The sequence below is a fragment of the Podarcis pityusensis genome, assembly GCF_964106645.2.
Source record: "Podarcis pityusensis genome assembly, chromosome: 4".
NCBI classification, from domain to species: Eukaryota; Metazoa; Chordata; class Lepidosauria; order Squamata; family Lacertidae; genus Podarcis; species Podarcis pityusensis.
Window position 1 is genome coordinate 13,816,237 of NC_138027.1, and position 19,148 is coordinate 13,835,384.

Here is a 19,148-nt window from a genome sequence, read left to right on the forward strand (position 1 = left end):
GGGTTAGCGGAGTCTGTAACCTGAAGCGTCTGTAACCCGAGGTTCCACTGTACTGCAAGGTAAAGGTAAACTAAAGGGCCCCTGGACGGTTAAGTCCAAGGGGGCATATATTTCTTTATTTTGTGCACGGGCTTGCATTAAGTACTAGGCATATATACCCACATGCTCCTTGTTTTTTAATCATTTCCCTGGGCCTGCATTTAAAGACACACAGACCACCTTTGCTCCTTCCTCGGCTGCTCCCCTTTGCAAAAACACCAGCGTGCATCATCGCAGCCCTTGAGTGACAGCCCGCGTGGCCCAAATGACAGAGAGAAGCGGAGAGCGGGGGGGGGGGGGTTACAAAAAAAGAAGAAGAGCGAGAAGGAGCTCGTGCCTCTCAAGCTCGCGCCAACTCCGCCCAATCCGCAGCCCCGGCGGCGAGAATCCGCCTCCGGATTGGCTGCCGCGGCTCACGCGAGCCGAGCCGGCAAACCGCCCCTCGGCCCGGCCGTATACACAGAGCGCGCGAGAGGCGGTTGACCGCGAGTAACCTCGGCGGTTTGGGCCGCCCCGCGCGACCTTTCTCCTGCATTGGCCGTGACGCGCTCGGGGCCTTCCCCTCCCCCCGAGCCCCCCTCCGCGAGAGAGAGCGAGCGAGCGAGCGGCTGCGGGCCAAGATGGCGGCGCTGAGCAAGTCCATCCCTCACAGCTGCTACGAGATCGGGCACACCTGGCACCCCCGCTGCGGACGGGCCTTCGCGGACATCACCCAGGGGGCGCTGCTCGAATCCCTCCGCATCTACGGGACCCTCTACCTGGTGAGGAAGGGCCCACCCCCCTCTTCTCCTGCCACCCCCCCCCCGGGGTGGGGAAATGAAGGGAGCCAAATAAAATATTTGAGGCTCCCCCCAAGTGGATGGGCATTGCCATTCGAATGGTGTATGTGTCTGCCCCCCCCCCCACGCCTTGGCATCGATTATGCGGGGCAGGGCTTGCTTGTTCCTCTCTCCCCCCCCCCCCCAATATTGTATTCAACTTGGCACCCCTGGTATGGGATGGAGGTGGGCCAGTGCCCTTTGGGGTGTGGGAGGCGTTCCTGAAGAGGAGTGGGGTATGGCAGGCTGGTGGCAATGGTGGCATGGTGAAGGGGGAAATGATAGGTATAGGTATATAGGGAGGGGGTGTTCAAATGGCCCCTTGGAGAGGAATGGGGATGGAGGACAGGTAGGCGGCAATGGTGGGAAGGGGAAGAAGCAGCAGGAAGGATTTGTAGGTATGCGCTGTGGGTTAAACCACAGAGCCTAGGACTTGCCAATCAGAAGGTTGGCGGTTTGAATCCCCGCGACGGGGTGAGCTCCCATTGCTCAGTCCCTGCTCCTGCCAACCTAGCAGTTTGAAAGCACGTCAAAGTGCAAGTAGATAAATAGGTACTGCTCCGGCGGGAAAGTAAACGGCGTTTCCGTGTGCTGCTCTGGTTCACCAGAAGCGGCTTAGTCATGCTGGCCACATGACCCGGAAGCTGAACACCGGCTCCCTCGGTCAATAAAGCGAGATGAGCGCTGCAACCCCAGAGTCATCCATGACTGGACCTAAGGGTCAGGCATCCCTTTACCTTTATATATCTGTAGGGAGCATATTCAAAAGGTCCCTTGGAGAGGGATGGGGATGAAAGACTGGTGGCGATGTTGGGGTGAGAAGCAGCAAAGATATACTGTATAGGTATATATAGATCTATAGGGAGGATATTAAAATTGTTCCTTGTCAGACTGGTGGCGATTGGGGGGGGGGGAGAAGAAGGGTAGGTAGGTGGCATTTGGGGTGGGAAGGTATTAAAATGGGTTATTGAAGAGGGATGTGTGGCAATTGCTGGGTAGGGTGTCATTTGAAGGCCGGAAAGGGGCAAAGGGGGAGGGAAAAAGGATACCACTGGGAGTCAAACATTTGATTAATCAGACCACTCCATCCAGCTTTCTGACTGTAAGAGCTGTTTGACAGTGGGATGGACCACAGGTGGTGGATGCTCCTTTTTTGGAGGTTTCTAAGCAGAGGTTGGATGGCCACCTGTCATGGATGTTTTAGTTGAGATTCCTGCATTGCAGGTTGTAGGGCTAGATGACCCTCAGGATTCTTTCTAACTCTACAGTTCTGGTGGAGGGACCTTCCCAGGTCTACATGGAAATGCTGGGGATTGAACCTGGGATCTTCTGCATACAGTACAGTTGTTTGGCTACTGAGCTGTGGCCCAAATGTGTTGGAAGCTGACCCACATCAAGTCAGACCATTGGTCCATCTAGTTTAGTATTGTCCATGCTGACTGGCTGCTGCTGGCCAGGGGTTCAGATGGGGGGAGCTTGTCATTACTGCTAGAGTTGATGTGTGATCCTGGTTAAGATTTTCAGTTTAGGAAGTTGGGGAATGCAGAAGGATGCTTTCAGATCAAACTTATCAGCCCAGCCCAATATTTAGTCCAAGTGGTTCTCCAAGATCTCAGGCAGAGTTCTTCCCCAACCTGCTACCTAATCTTTTTAACTGAAGGTGCAAGGGACTGCATCTTGGATATTTTTCATGCAAAACATCATATGCTCTACCACTGAGCTGTGGCCCCAGTGCATTTGCTCATACAAGCAGAGTTTTGTTCTAACAAATTTTTCGGCAGGTCAAATAGTGGTAGGCATACATGAAGGTTGAAAGATGAAGGGGGAAAGGATCTGGCTTTGCAGACAGAGGATCTAAAGTTCAGTCCTTGACATCTTTGGGTAAAAGGATGTAAGGTGTCAGGGCTGGGAAAGACTTCTGTTGAGGACTGAGCCACTGCTGGTCAGTACTAGATGAAATTGGCCATTAGATTAGATTGTGTTGTTGTTTTTGCTTTTGAAGGATAATAGTTAATTCATTTCCGAATGTATTTGGCTGTTGTAATTAGTCCATGTTTAGATTTCTGTATCTACAAGCTGGATTTGCTATCACTTTTGGTGTCTTGCAAACATTTAATTAGTTTGCTCAAGGCTGTTCGTTATGAAATAGCAAAGAGTTTGGTGCAGTTAGCAGTTAATCCCTTTGAACTTAGTGGGATTTACTTCTGAGTAAACATGCATTGAATTGTGTCCATAAACACATTTAACTGTTGGATTGTGATGTGTAATCTGAAGAAAAGCAGCATGTCTCAAAGGTGTTCTTAGTTGTGTTTTTTTAAAAGACTATTACAGTATGAGCTAGAGCAAGCCAATTCAACACCAGACCCACAAACTGATTCCTTTGCCTGACTGTTCTTCTGGAGGAGTTCACAATATCTAGTGTTTCTGTTCCTTTTCTACTTTTTGTGGGAACCTTGAAGCCTGACAGGTACAAGTGAGAATGGGAGTATTATCCCTTATCTCCCTAGAGATGGAGGCACATGGTCTTTCTGCTGAATCCAGCCACATTGGGAATCTCACTGTGCCTCTGACACTTTTTCACTCTGTGAATTACTGGGGCAGGGCAGGGGTGGGGAGAAGGGGTAGCATGGAGTGGAGAGATCGGTGGGTGTGAAAAGAGAGGTTGAGTAGTGGAGATAGGGGTGGAGAGAGAGAAAATGTATGGGATTTAGAGAAAAAGAATTAATTGAGAAATAGTAAATAGAAATAGGGACCTGTGGTTAGGGTAGCAGAAGGAGGATCAAACAGAAGAGGTTTGTCATGAGATTGCTTGTGAGTCTCTCTCAGCTCTTAGGCAGGAGGGAGGATGCCAGTTGGGTGAAAGAGACTTACAAGTACTGTATTGCTTCACAGTTAAGGAAGTGCTGTACATTATTTAGGATCACACCACAAAGGAGTGTCTCTTCTGTGGCTATGCATGTAGGTGGCATCTTTCATGAAAGAACCAAGATGTTTTCTTGAAAGCAAGATGCATTAAGAAGAATTAATATTGTATATTAATAGGTTGAAGCTAGGTTTCTTTGATAAAACTGGGGTTTCTTCCCAAGTGCTGCTGTTTTCCCCCCATCATTTGATAAACATATGGTAATTTCAGATATCACTGAAGAATACATGGGTGAGAAGATGGAGATTTTTTGTTTGTTTGTAACAATAGTTTTTAAAGAGAGATTTTTGTGTGTGCATGCTAAAAATGGATATCATTATATGGAGAGAGTTATCCTGCGTCTTGACATGACATTCAGATTGAAGGTGGTCTCCATCTTCCATGGATCACAGAAGCTGATTCTACTTCCTTTCACCCCCAGCCTTCCCATTCTTTCAAGAACGCCCAGACTCAGTGTGTGGAGACTGTGCTGTAAGAGCTCTGTCAGACATGTTTCCTCTCTGTGTTCTTTCACCCTAGATCTCTAGGTTACAAAGTCCTTTTGCACCACCGCTTCCTGACTCAGACTATGCACCCATCAAGCCTATAACACACACCAGTTCTCTAAGCCTCCCCACAGCATACCCCATTAGATCTTCAGTTGTGTGTGCAGCATTCTCCATTAACTCCCCACCTGCTGAGATCTGAAGGGCATCTACATGGAAGTCTGTCTCCTTTCACTAGACGCTACAAACTGGGATTATTTGCTTCTGTAGAGGTGACCTTCAGTAGGAGAGCATTCCAGCAAATGCTCGCCTCTCTTAGATTTCATCGCTGACAGTATATTCCTGCTCTATAGGAACTAAGCTAAGGTACATCCCATTAGTGGCTGAATGTCAAAGATAATTTGGGTGAAAGTGCATTCTTTCTGGGATAGAGTGAATGAGGCATCCAGAGCTCCCCCTGCTTGCCAGTGTTATACTTTCATATGTATACTCGTGAGAAGTATACTCGCTGCACTGTTGAATCTAAGCTCGTTTGGGACCTTTTTTGAGTTATGTATGTGTGATTCTGGCGGGCTCTGAATTGCTGGCTTTTTGTTGAAGTCTTACCTCCTTGATATCTGTCTACTAGTGGCTTGGCTGTGGATGAAAACTGGGAAGGGGCCAGCAGGACTGGGATAGTCATTAAAAACTGGAGGGAGGGATTAACCCATTAGTGGATAGATACCTCCTTTATCCCACTAGTGAAAGTACTTTCAAAGTAAATACCCACGCTTGCTTTCTCAGAAGTAAGTCCTATTGACATAGTTAAGGATTGCTTCCAAGTAAGTGTGCATAGGATTACCATATCGAAAGACTGAAAAGTTTGTTCCCTTTAATTCAACTCTATAATTCTATGATTCTAGGACTCTAACCCATTATATTGTAAGTGCCTTGCAAAGGCAGTTGAAACTAGTATAAACTTGCCTGTGGGAATTTAAAGATGATTCTTCAAACTGGAGCACAAAGTACTTTGTCCAGTAATTAATTAGTATGTTCTATGCAGTAGCTGCAAACTGGATTTTGAAGGGCCAGAGGAACTAGAGACCAAAGTGCAAACATGCACTGAATTATGGAGAAAGCTAGAGAGTTCCAGAAAAACATCTACTTCTGCTTCATTGACTATGCAAAAGCATTTGACTGTGTTGACCACAACTAACTATGGCGAGTTCTTAAAGAAATGGGAGTGCCTGATCACCTCATCTGTCTCCTGAGAAATCTCTATGTGGGACAAGAAGCAACAGTCAGAACTGGATATGGAATAACTGATTGGTTTGAAATTGGGAAAGGAGTACGACAAGGCTATATATTGTCTCCTGCTTATTTAACTTAAATGCAGAATTCATCATGTGAAAGGCTGGACTGGATGAATCCCAAGTTCTAAGAATTGATGCCTTTGAATTATGGTGCTGGAGGAGACTCTTGAGAGTCCCAGGGACTGCAAAAAGATCAAACCTATCCATTCTGTAGGAAATCAGCCTTCAGTGCTCACTGGAAGGACAGATCCTGAAGCTGAGGCTCCAATACTTTGGCCACCTAATGAGAAGAGAAGACTCCTGGAAAGGACCCTGATGTTGGGAAAGATTGAGGGCACAAGGAGAAGGGGATGACAGAGGGTGAGATGGTTGGACAGTGTTCTCGAAGCTATCAACATGAGTTTGACCAAACTGCAGGAGGCAGTGGGAGACAGGAGTGCCTGGTGTGCTCTGGTCCATGGGGTCATGAAGAGTCGGACACAACTAAATGACTAAACAACAACAATGCAGTAGCTAAACTTTTAAACTTGTGTCTGGCTAAAATGTTCCCCGTATGATCACAGTTTCGGAATGCCTGATACATTCTGGTCTGGAAGAAGTAGTTTAACAGCTGCAAGAAGTTCTACAAAAATACTCATTTTGTTAGCCAAAGTTCATGAATTGGTTAGGGGTTTAATTCAAATCTCATTCTTAGAGTATGATTTCCATGTATGCCAATGTGAGCTCGTTGGCAGAACAGTGAAATAAAAAATGTAATACATAAATAAACTTGAATTGGATTATCTCTTTCAGATTGCTGCAATTCTCCGGAAACGAAAACTAGATTATTATTTGCACAAACTGCTCCCTGAGATCCTACAATCAACATCCTTTCTGACAGCAAATGGAAGTTTGTATATTGCATTTTTCTGCATTTTAAGGTTGGTTTAACTTCATTTTACATCTTTGCCAAACTTTGCGGATGGTAAAATAGCATTTTCTGTAATTAATGTTGACTTGTGGAATGAATTTATTTATTTGAAAAATTCTTACCTTATTCTTCAGCTGCAAAAAAGATTCGCAGATTGGCATACACATGCCAATAATAAGACTGTCCCTGCCTTTAGGCTTATAATCTAATGCACATAACACAAAAGAAAAAGTGATTAGGAGGAAGGAGGAAAAGAGCATGCTGATAGTGGTTAGAAAATTCTTGTGTTTTCTCTAAAAAGGAAGCAAAATCCTTGCAAACTGCTCCTTCTGTGGCTGATGGATAGGACTAGATTGGTCACCCCTTTAGGTGCAGCATCCCAGTGGTCTTTAGACCCCTGGCTGACATGTTCTGTCCTAATTCTCTATGTGGTTTTTTTAAAAGAGACTACAGCTATTTTGGGAACAAGATTAATGTATCTGCTAAAATGTAACCCTCCCATCATTATTTATTATTATGTTTAGATTGCTATCCCACCCCATCCCTAGGGCTTATTTGCTGAGCTTACATTCACATATAATCGCTATTCTGGAGATGGCAGACAAGTGCTGTTTCCTTTTTGCTAGCTAAAAAGTGCTTACTTGCCATCAAGGGTCATCCTGTGGGATTATGAAAACAAACCCGTTTTTCTGTTCAGGAAATGTCTCTTAACTCTTTCATTTGCACAGATCAGCAGCTTACAACGAAATATTTACCAAGTACACAGTCTTGTTTTGTTCTCTAGGGCATAGTGAGCTTGAGAAGTTTTTTGTTGTGTTATTTCTTCCTTTCCACGCAAACATATTTGCCACTTCAACTGTTAACATTTTGGAACAAAGTGTGGTCATTTGAGGGAAGGAGCAAAGGACAATAATCGGTGCAAGGTACAGCAGTCATGCTTCTTTCCTCTTTCTGACATCATCTAACTGCCAACAACAAAGACACCCCAGATTCTTTAATATGTTGTGAGAGAGCTGCTAATGTGCTGTAAGAATAAAATAAAGAAATGTAAGCCCAAATAACTTTCATTCCAACCATAGTGGTGGACCATAGGTTGGTAATTCTGATGTGTATCCGTCTTGGTTGCATTTGGGCCACTTAATTGACCACAGTGCAAACATGGATGAGAACAGCATGCCTCCTCCAGAGAAGGCTGCCTGCTCCATCTTGGCGTGAGTCACTGTTCTAGATTTGCCTCTTTCCATTCAGGGGGGCAGTTCCACGTGAAAGATGGAGAATGGGCTGCCAGTCCTTACACATCAACCGGGAAAGGGTTAGTTTTAGAGAGTTAGACAGGGAAAAGGTTTTCCTCTGATATTCGCAGTTGTGTTTCCCAAGCCGTGCAAATTTATCTTTGTTTCTTGGAGTGACAGCTGCCACTTCTATAGTTCAAGGTGTGAAACTGGACAACATAGTAGAAACTCATCTTGGGTTCTTCCTAAGAACATCATGATAGTTGCATTGCCCAGAGAAACTTTGTTAAGAAGTTCAGAATCATTCCCCAGCCCACAAATGTTTTTATTAGGTTTCTTGCTTGCATGTGCCTACATTTGTCATTTATGAGCTAAAGGTGGGGGAAAACAACTTTTGTGAAGTTTCACAGCTTGGTTGGTTGTCTGGTTGACATTCCTTCCTTGGAGGTTTTTAAGCAGATGTTGGATGGCCTTCTGCCATACAGTGGTACCTCTGGTTAAGTACTTAATTCATTCTGGAGGTCCGTACTTAACCTGAAACTGTTCTTAACCTGAAGCACCACTTTAGCTAATGGGGCCTCCTGCTGCTGCCGCACCGCTGGAGCACAATTTCTGTTCTCATCCTGAAGCAAAGTTCTTAACCTGAAGCACTATTTCTGGGTAAGCGGAGTCTGTAACCTGAAGCATATGCAACCTAAGGTACCACTGTATATGGTTTAGTTGACGTTCCTGTATTGGAGGGGTTAGACTACATGACTCTCGAGGTTCCTTCCACAACTCTACAATTCTATGATTCTAACTCTTTCTTGTCCCAGGCAGTCACTCCCACTCTAAAAAATGAAAATAAGTGCATGCCAAGTCAGTGGTATAAAATTCCATGAGTGCATTGGAAATGTAATTTACCTATTGATTTGAACTTGAAACCAACTCTTTTCCAAGGACCCAAAGCAGTTGCAGTATAAAATGTGCACAAACAAAATATCTAAATAGAAAACAGACCACACAAAACATATGTTAAAATCTTAACCCTTGTCACCAGAAGCCTGACCAAATTGACATGCTTTGCACTCTAGAGGAGGGGAAAGACATAGGTATAGGGAAGTCAGCTAAAGTGCCTCTTTTTGTGCTGTGGTTCCCTGCTGTTTACACAGAATACCCAGAAGGTAGTATTGATGCTTCTGGGAAATTACAAGGAAGGAGTTTCAAAGAAATACAGGACTCTAGGCATTTCAGTCTTTTAATGTTTAAACAAGCATCTTTTAAGTATGTCCTTTTTATTGGGCACTAGTAAACATTTTCGGCATAGGCTGGCCAGCCAACAGCTTGTCCTGTGATAACAAATATATTTTGTCACTCGGAAAATAGATGTAGTGCCTTGTAACAAAGTAATCCTTTGAAATATAGTGGATGTAAAATTGATGTTCTTCCTTGGGTGTTACAAGAATGAAATTTTATGAGGTTCTTTGATGCTCTTGTTAAGAAGAAACATGAGATGGCAATGGGCTGCTTTTTGCCTGATGCAGCCTTCGTGTCTGTCATACTGGGCTGGATCCAGAGTTTTTGTTTTGCAAACAGCTCCTGCTGTAAGGAGGAAGGAAGAAGCAATTTTTGCTGGTTCTCCATTAAATCCCCTGTGCCCCCTTCCACACTCTCCCGGAGAGTACCCCAACACTGTGGAGCACACTTCTGGGAGGTACAGAGGGCTGAAGGAAGAGGAATTGGTGAAAATTACCTCCCCCTGTGGGGGTTTCCTATGAATGGAATTACTCTGGATCTAAGCCACTGTATATGAACAGATGCACTCTCTTACTAGATGCTGTGTATTAACCCAAGAATATTTCTTTATGCTTTAGCATGCAGAATAACAAATATTGCGCATTTTTTTCCCTCAGGAGGATACTTGGAAAATTTTATTTTTGGACTCCTGGTTTTGGCGCTGCTTTACCAGCTTCTTATGTGGCTATTCTTATTGAAAGGAAGAGCAGGTATGTATTCATATATCCTTTACTTGCTTCCACACTTTAACAGAAGGTGGGAGCCAATTGCATGGAGCCAAGTTGAGAATATATTGTGTCGTATGCAGCTGTCAGATGGGCAGGGTGCAAATAATAAAATTAATATTATTGAGAGTTTGCGGTGTGGGTAGGTAGTATACTTGAAAAAATACATGGTGGTTTTGTTTAGGGTTGCTGGTTTATACATACATGAGTGAAAATGCTCAGCTAGTTGCTGTTAAGATTCTGTTGTTTTCAGGAAGTTTTTCTAGAGGATGAGAATTCTGTGTTGTGTAGGTCCAGGTATTTCCCATTACTCCTAGTCCTCATCCCTCTGCTCTTAATGTATCCTTAGCAATAACTGTAAATGTAATGGTTGCCTGCCCTCTGCTGTGTTTATACTATTGCTCCTCCCAGCGCTTGAAGCTGTCACCACTTAATCTCTCCATGCCTGTCTTTCTCAGGTTTGTGACCCTTCTTCATACAAATAGAAGGGACAGGTGCCTAGTGCCACTCATTATTAGTCTTTCCTGGCATCCTTGCTTTCTGACCTCCTTGCCAAATAGCCACAACTTCATAAGACTGCCAGGAATTCCCACCGGAATAAACTAGTGCTTTTGTGTTCTGCTTGTTCTTGTGCAGAATCTGTATGGAGTTGTGTGACTTCTTCACACAACACATGGGTAAATGATGAATTCTGCTATCTCATGATGTGATGGTTACTGACTTAATGTTTTTTTTTTAATTTTTTAAAAGGAGTTTATCCATGGCTACTTATCACGATAGCTATATGCAACCTTCAGGACTAGAGGCAGCATGTCTTTGGATTGCGGTCGCTGGGGAAACAGCTGCCTGGGAGGGGTCTTGGCCTCATCTCCTGGTTGTGGGCTTCCATTCTGGGAAACAGGATGTGGGGCTAGTTAGACCTTTGGTGTAATCATTTAGGTTCTTACATGTATGTGTTAACCTACTCTCTAATTTAACTTCATCACTTTTTTAAGAAAAGATGTTTGTATAATGGCTGAATCAAAAAATTCTGGGGGGAATTGTAACTCTGTGAGGAGTAAACTGCAGTGCCCAGGATTCGTAGAGGGAGGGGGTTGTGCTTTGAATGAGCAGCCTTACTCTTTATAGTGGTACCACGGGTTACGAACTTAATTCGTTCCAGAGGTCCATTCTTAACCCGAAACTGTTCTTAACCTGAAGCGCGCTTTCGCTAATGGGGCCTCCCACTGCCGCCACCGCGCGATTTCCGTTCTCATCCTGGGGCAAAGTTCTCAACCCGAGATACTACTTCCGGGTTAGCGGAGTTTGTAACCTGAAGTGTTTGTAACCCGAGGGACCACTGTACTTTACTTCTCTGAAGTGGCGGGTTTCACAGAGGACCTTCTTCAAGAACCCTGGCTTTGCAAAAATTCTCAGAACATACAATCTGACTTTCTTGCTCCATGATTTGACACATCCTGCAGCTTTCCCATACATTTCACTGGTCCAGATATCATGAAAGTACTCTTCATATTACTCCATTTGACCTCTACACATATCTGAGACACCCGCCTGCCCTTCTCCAGTCTCCTGCTTCTCCTGCGACTCCTATAGATGTCCTTAGGAATGAAGTCCTCCTTTTCCCCTCCTGCTGTGCTCATGTTGTTCTCATCCATAGCTGCTCTTTACAACTGAAGGAGTCACTAGAGAGGGCGAAAGGGATTAGTGGGAACAGGTGCAGTATTCATGAACTGCCGCTAAGGTCCTTGAAAGGAAATAGGCCTGGCAAGAAGCTGGCATAAAGAGATTGCCAAGAACTGGAGAAGGAAAATGGGCAGACTGTCTACTCTCCCCCTCCCCATACAGTTTGTTTTCGCTCTGTTGGTCTGTACCATTTATCTCTTAAAATATGAGCATGCAAGTATGGGAACCCTGCAAAATTTGCAGGGAGAGTTCATTGCGGGAAACCAGCCCCTTCTCTCCCCATATGGTCCTCTCTATGTAAAGGGAATCAGAGTCCTCCCTTCTCCTTCAAAGCAACTGCAGAGAGCAACGTCTGTGTCCAGTTTCCCCTCTCTCTTCACCCAGACCATTTTGGAGGAGACCACAAGGTCAGATTCTGCCCCAAAGTGACCGTTACAGGGGGCGGTGAGATGACACTTGCAGCTCCTTGTGTTGGCTTGGGGAAATGAGCTGTGCTTTCTTCCTTCATTCAGCACGGTTAAGCCCTTGTCGCTGCTCAGACCTAGTGCCTGCTTACTGCCCTCTTTTGCTGATAACATTTCTGCAAGGGAAGGGGTGTGTTTGGTCTCCTTCTCTGCCCTGACCTCTGCATTAGAACTCCCAGTTTGTTGTTATTTTGGAATATGCTATCTTGAGTTCCATGGAAGAAAAATGGGGGGGTCAGTGAAATAAATAGCCCCGGGAGCTCATCGGCCCCTCACTGCCCTCTTCAGCACGTGCAGAAACAGCCTTCTCTGGATCTCGTCCGCTCCATCTGCTGGAGCATGTCTTCTGACACAGGGGAAAGTTCCTCACTCACCGAGGGTTTGAGACCTATTGGCTACCCTCCCCTGGTTACCCGGCCTCTTCTCCCTCTGACTGCTCATCCTTGTCCCCCCTCCACTTCCTGGGCTCTGAGAAATCTTCCCTTCTTGGTTCCCTGGCTGCTTCCTTGCACCATTCCTCTGTGCCCAACCAGTCCATGACATTGCTCCATCCCTCAGTCTCTGTCCCCACAAGCCGCTTCCTCCTACCTGATCTGGTTTCACAGCTGCTGCTTCCCTTCTGTCCCCATGAAAAGGTGGATCAGGAAGTCTTGCCGGGAAAACCTTTAAATATTCATATAAAAGCAATCCAACATCGGATTGACACCGTTCCAATGCTGTTTTGCTCAGAAGGAAGATAAGTTACCAGAGGAGGCACTTGGGATATGGCTAGGGGCAGCCATCATCCCTAAAGCATGAGACCCCATACACAGCAACCCTTCTGCCTGGGTGGTAATCACTGCCCTCCTGGTCTCTGAGTGCCAGACAGGTCGTCATCTCATGGACAAGAGTGGATCCAACCTACATGGTTTGGGGACTTGGCCAGGACAATAGGGGGTACTCAACTTGGTTAAGAAACAGGAACATGTATATCTTTTCCTTTGTTTTACTTAATGGGTGTAAGGTCAAGGGAGGGACAGGGGCAAACCTGATACTCAGGTTTCCGCCAGAAAAACCCTCCCAGTTTGTGACACAGATGTGATGTATGTATGACGTTTTATTAAAATATGTTGTGGGTAAAATGGGCTTCTTTCTGCTTCTTCCATGTGGTAGTTGGAAGTCCTGTTGCAACAGTTCATTGAATAAAGAGCAGGTCTCTCCAGAGAGCCAAGGCTGTGCAGGAGACCCCAGGACTCACCCCCCCTCCACCAGGAGACGAAGAGAAAGGGAAGGAATGCTACTTACAGCCTGCCCATTTCGTCCAGGAAAAGATCCCACCCTCCTCTCTAAAGTAGCTAACTATCTAAAATGCCCACCCAAGCTTAACTCTGACCCCACCCCACCCCAACCCCTGCCCTAAGCATACACCTAACCTCCACCCTAAGCCTACACAACCCTACTGCTCTATGTACAAAATAAAAATATATAAAATATATACAAAATATGCACAGATGTGCACAAAAAATATAAAATAAAAAACGGAACAAAAATATTAAAATAAAGAACAATAAAATAAGTGTTAAAATAAAAAAGAAAAGAATAAAAGAAAATCAAAATAAATAAAATAAATCAAAAGTAATACATGAAATAAAAATCAAAATAAGAAAATGAAAAAATAACAATTCACTAATCCTCCGCCTAATCTCCACCAACTGCCACTAACTCCTCACTCCTCCACTCGCCTCACTACTAATGGCCTCCTCCAAGTCTGTGGCTTTTAAAGGAGAAGCAAGAGATGTCACAAAGGAGGGTGGGTCCTTGTCACCGTGGCAACCCCCCCCCCCACCTGGACCTGGGCCCGCCTGGCTCCTCCTGAGAGGTGATGCTCCTCTATCAGAACTCAGGCACCTGCTGTTCCACCTGCAGCTGGATTCGTGGATGTATTTCTCCAAACTCCTCCTCCTAGAATCTAAAAATCTTCGGAAGGTGACTACCCATTCCTACTGGTCAATGTTCCTGAAGGGAAAATGAGACAGACTGCTAAGGCCAATTTTTGAAGAGAATACTGCTCCTGCTTGCTCCTGTTTCTAATGGTTGAAACCAATTAAACTTTCCTTTTTTCATTAACCGCTTTTCAGATGGTGGCCTTGATAGGGTTCCTGAAAGTTAACTTCTTTGACGCTATCACTCCAGTTGGCTTTACAGTTTCATTCCTCAAGGAAAATCAGGACAGCTTTCTGCATCTCTGCCAAGGACAATTTGAACTTCTTTTTATTGCACGTCTAAAACTAAGGAAAAAGAAATGTTGCTTGGAAAAATACACACATTGTTAAGAATAAGCCAGAGCTTGGCAGTAGATTTTCACACTGCCTCCCAAGAAGCATTAAAAGAACTGCACCCGTTAACACCCTTTCCCCACCCCTCCAAATGATCCCTCCTTAAGGTGGCTTAATGTAACACGATAACCACTTGGGAGACTGCAATAAATTTCTTCCAGGGTGGCAACTCCGTAACCCATTTTGTCTCTTATTAGCTTTTATAGGGTAACCCCCCTGCTTTGCCCTGGCACCCTTCTTGTGTTTGGGTCAGTGTTTGTTACTTGCGAAGAAATGGAGTATTTCCCCCACTGTGAACTGTGGTCAGGGTAATATGGAAATAGTGGATAATTTCTGGGCAAGCAGCTTGTGGATTTTGATGCAAATGTTCACTTTACTGCTCCTCTTGTGTGGTGTTGAGTAATAGTAATATTAAACTCTGAAAAATATCTTAACTCCAGGGCACTGGTCTCTGTTTAACCATGATTTTGGGGCATTGAAACAAGATTTTTCTCACTTTTGCTTGCAAGGAAATAAGCTGCTTATTAATGAATCCATAATTGTGTTGAAGTCCATTTCCAGACATCTGGTTCAGAAGCAGATTAGGTTCAAGGTGGTTAGCTAAGCTTGTAATTTCATAGAATCCACTTTTGGTCCTCTTTATCCAAGTTTGTGGGTTTTCTTTTCTAAAAAACGTTCAATAAAGCTCCCATCATTACAGCTTTTCAGTATGGAGTTTTGAGCTCTTGTGCAGTGCAAGTTCTTATCTTTTCTGCTCAGGCGCAGAAGTCTGGTTGTCTAGCAGGGAAACATTCAGGCTTATACTTGGGTGAGCTAACTTGTTGTTATTCATTAATAGCACAGACCTTTACACCTGTCAACTGGTCAGAGTTGGGGCTTCTATTAGAAAAAAACTGATCAGAATGAGTGAAGAAGTGCGGGTGGATAGAGGAGGGGAAGGCAAAGTGATGCTGAAGTTGATTGCTAGTTCCCAGTTAGTTATTTGTGAAATTTGAAATGTTGGAAAAAGAACTGGAATGTATATGTCCTTGAACCCAGAAGCAAACTTTGGAATATCCTATCATATATCTCTATGACTGTGGGATAGTTGCTTTCTAATTGCACAATACTTTTCCTCCAGTGTGTTTAGAGGCCTGTATAAATTACACAGATTTATTTGGCAAATAAATGGCTATGCGAATTATGGGAGGAACAAGGAATTATGCAGAGCACTGAAGATTTTTGCCGCCCCCCACCCATTGTACATTTTATACAACCACCCTTCTGGCTACTGAGATTATTGCTTGTGTTGGCCAGATGCTTGCAAACCTACTTTTAAAAGGGCTTAATAAAACAAACAATCTCCATCCCCCACTAATTTTGTTAGGAGGGGGAATTCTCTGCTCATTTCAAATTTGGTGCAATTTCTGTACTTTTGAGAAATGGTGGCTTTCCAGAAGCTATAGGTTGTATCCAGCTAAATTAAAGCAGATCCACTGGAATGAATGGATTTGTGTTAGTAACCCATTTCAGTGAGTCTAATATGTGCAGGACTGAATTGAATCCAGTCCTATGTGAAATCACCAAACATCTTCATATTCTTTTAAATGGCTCTTTCTCTCTCATCATGCCAAATAGGTTGAAAGAGGGGGAAATAAACAAACAGTAATTGTTTTACTTTAAAATTCTTAAATATGTTTCTGGCCTTTTAAACGTATCCAGCAGCTGGTAACAAATAATCACTTAATCTCTTCCCAGTGGGCACTCTATTTTAAGTTCCCTGTAGGCATTTGCTTACAGAGCACCCATATCAGACTGAGTTCAGGAATGAAATGCTTGTAAATTAGACCTCCATTGTAAGTGTTCATGTGTTTAGGTTCTGGGCCAGAGTACTGTATACAAATTGTATCTTTAGGAAAATGTGGGGAACATTGAAGGCAAGCTAGTGAATGGCTAAAAGCCTTCTGTTTTTTCTTCAGTTAGTTGACACTGAAATTGCCACGATTGTCAACATAATCAAAGCTGTTCATAAACCACAGTAATCTGGCAGTGGGTTTGTGCTATCAAATTGATTACCCTGAAATCAGTCAAAATGTTTTATTCTCTTTTCTGTTAAGAAAAAAAAAAGGTGTTGCCTGTCTCTTCATATGCAACTACGTTTATATCATTTACATCATTGTATATTAGCAAAATGTCTGTTACTATGCTGGGTAGGTTATTTTTGGAGGAAAGACTTGTACATTGCAAGAACTAGCATTTTTTTGCTTTTAGGTTGCTATTGAAAGTGTATCTTTGAAAGAGGGCTTTCCTTTAAGACTGATTCAGCCATTTTCTATTGGAAGCTTGTAATTTAATGCTATTAAGGTCTTGCATAGTGGTACCTCGGTTCCTGAACGCCTCCGTTGTCGTACATTTCAGTTTTCATACGCCGTAAACCCGGAAGTAAATGCTTTTGTTTTCGAATGTTTTTCGGAACCCGAACGTGTGACCCGACTTCTGCTGAGTGCAAGAAGCTCTTGCAACCAATGGGAAGCCATGCCTCGGTTTTCGAATGTTTTAGAAGCCAAATGGGTTTCCAGAATGGATTATGTTTGAGAACCAAGGTACCACTGTACTTAATTTTCTCTCCATATGTATTTGTTCTATATATGGTTCCCCGCCCCCCTTTTTGTTTTACTATATATTTTGTTCTTTTGATATATTTGTTGCAACATGGAAACATGTTGGGAAGCACTTTAGAAACCTTTCAATAATAAACCAACCCCTGGGGTGTAGTGCATCCATGCACAGATCCAAGGCAACACATACATGGTGGAATCTGCAGCAGTGAGGACTAGCCCAGTCTACTTGATGTCAATCTTGCAGAACCTATTTTACATCCACTTCAACAGGGGGATGCTTGGGGTGATAGGTGTACCTTGTGATCTCAGCTGTTGAGAGCCATCCTTGCACCTACAGTGGTGCCTCGCAAGACGAAATTAATCCGTTCTGTGAGTATCTTCGTCTAGCGGTTTTTTTCGTCTTGCGAAGCAACCCTCTTAGCGGCTTAGCGCTATTAGCGGTTTAGCGGCTATTAAAGGCTTAGCGGCTTAGCGGCTTAGCTGCTAAAAGGCTATTAAAGGCTTAGCGGCTTAGAAAAAGGGGGGGGGGAAGCGAAAAAAAATCTCAAGACTCGCAAGACATTTTTGTCTTGCGAAGCAAGCCCATAGGGAAATTCGTCCTGCGAAGCGCATTGAAAAACGGAAAACCCTTTCGTCTAGCGGGTTTTCCGTCTTGCGAGGCATTCATCTTGCGGGGCACCACTGTATCTGCACAGCTGCTGCTTCAGTTGGGTTTCTTGATGATGCTAGAGTTTGAAAGACGTTTGGGACCCAGGTTTTCCACTTGTAAATTAAGAGGAAGTGATGAAAATCCTGTTTGCCAATTTCACCTCTCCATTTCCCAGAGAGCCTGGTTTGGAGATGACTGAGTTGGGCCACAAAGGAGGGAGTGCTTTTCTCCTCCTTTTGCTATCAGAGAAGAAGGGTAAAGGCACATCTTCTCTCTGTCTTGGCATTCTAGTATTACGTTCTAGCGCAATTAAAGGTTTGGAAAATATTTGGTGCATCTCTGTGTGTCCCTCTTTCCCCCTGTAAATGAATCATATTAACAAGTCAGGCAGCACCTAGATCCAAGATAGGGGTGCTAAATGTAAGCGTTCATTTTAAATCTGCTACCTAGACCCTGTCATTTTTAGCCTAGCAATGCAAATGGAGTTGCATGTTGTATAAGAGTAAAGTGCTAATTTTAACACAGTTTGAGAAAAGGCAATTAGATCTCTCCAGAAGTTAATTGTGTATTCTTTTGCCTAATGAGCCTAGCCCTTTATGCTTTTCCTTGGTTAATTACACCACTATGAACTGGAGAAAAGAAACCTAATTATAGCTAATCAAAATAAAGATCTAGAGTGGTTTTGAAGGGACCTCTGTGTGTGTTTTCCTTTTCCCTTCTTCAAGTGCCCTGTCCTCTAGGCAGAATTAGTGTTTACTTAGTTGCTGTTAACATTATGGTGGCGCCTGTCTCCTTGCTGTAGAGCAGGCTCTGTCATTGGTGCCATTATAAAGCCCTAAGTTGAGGTTCTGTAATTTGGCAATAAAAATGTACCATAGGCTACTTCTAACACCTTTTAACTTCCTTTTGGGATTGGGGGATGGGTGGGAAGGGAGGATAATGTCCTTAACATTTGCTGGATATTTACAAAGGTCATTCCAGAGTTTGAGGTGCGACCCTCGCAGTTGAGAAATTTAAATGTGTCCATTTTAATACTAGACTGGCATTTTGAAGGTCTGAAGTATGCTTATAATGAGTTTGGCTTTTTCTGTTTAGAATCTTAACTGTGCAGAGTTCTGGTTAAGTCTGTATTGATCACAAACATAAATATATTAAGCACGGTTACCCTGGAATGTTACTAATTGCCTGTGCAAAATTGGCAGGCATATGTATGGATCTTTTTGTACTTTTTAATTTCATTTTAAAGTTGGCTCTCCAGGTGCGTGAATAAACACTTTCTTAACAGAGATTGATTGTATGGCATACTGTTATTACTGATTGTAGTATGTTGCCTATTAAATATGCCACAGTATATGTGCCATAAGCTAAACATGAGAAAATTGCTGTGGCTTTTGTGGATTTGACAACTTAGAACACAAATTGTACATGGGCTGAATGTTATTGCAATTTAATGTTTGTGGCAGCTTGGAATGGTTAAACTTTACCAGCTAATTCCATAAAATGCTTTCTGTTCCCTGGAGCTTTTTCCTGCTTCAGAATGGCCTTATTTTAAGTTCACAAGGCAGTAGTCTGGTTAAAATACATTCTGAAATCCATATTTGGCCTAATAAAAGTATTGCCCTGGAAAAAAAGCTCACAGAATAGTGTGCAAGGTTTTTGAGATTATTGGAACTCTTCATCTGACTGTAAACAAAGCAAGGAGTTGGGAAGGGAAAAACCTGGCTAATGGAAGGCAGTG

General features: G+C 43.6%; 1 protein-coding gene across 1 annotated transcript in view; it reads left to right on the forward strand.

The window, feature by feature from the left end:
• Positions 1 to 474: 474 nt before the first annotated feature.
• Positions 475 to 19,148, forward strand: part of TMEM135 (transmembrane protein 135) — a 173,158-nt gene continuing 154,484 nt past the window's right edge. Inside the window, exons 1-3 of the mRNA XM_081002220.1 lie at positions 475 to 800; positions 6,350 to 6,477; positions 9,592 to 9,684. Coding sequence (XP_080858346.1) covers positions 660 to 800; positions 6,350 to 6,477; positions 9,592 to 9,684 — 362 coding nt within the window. The 5' untranslated portion in view covers positions 475 to 659. The remainder of the gene's footprint in view (positions 801 to 6,349; positions 6,478 to 9,591; positions 9,685 to 19,148) is intronic.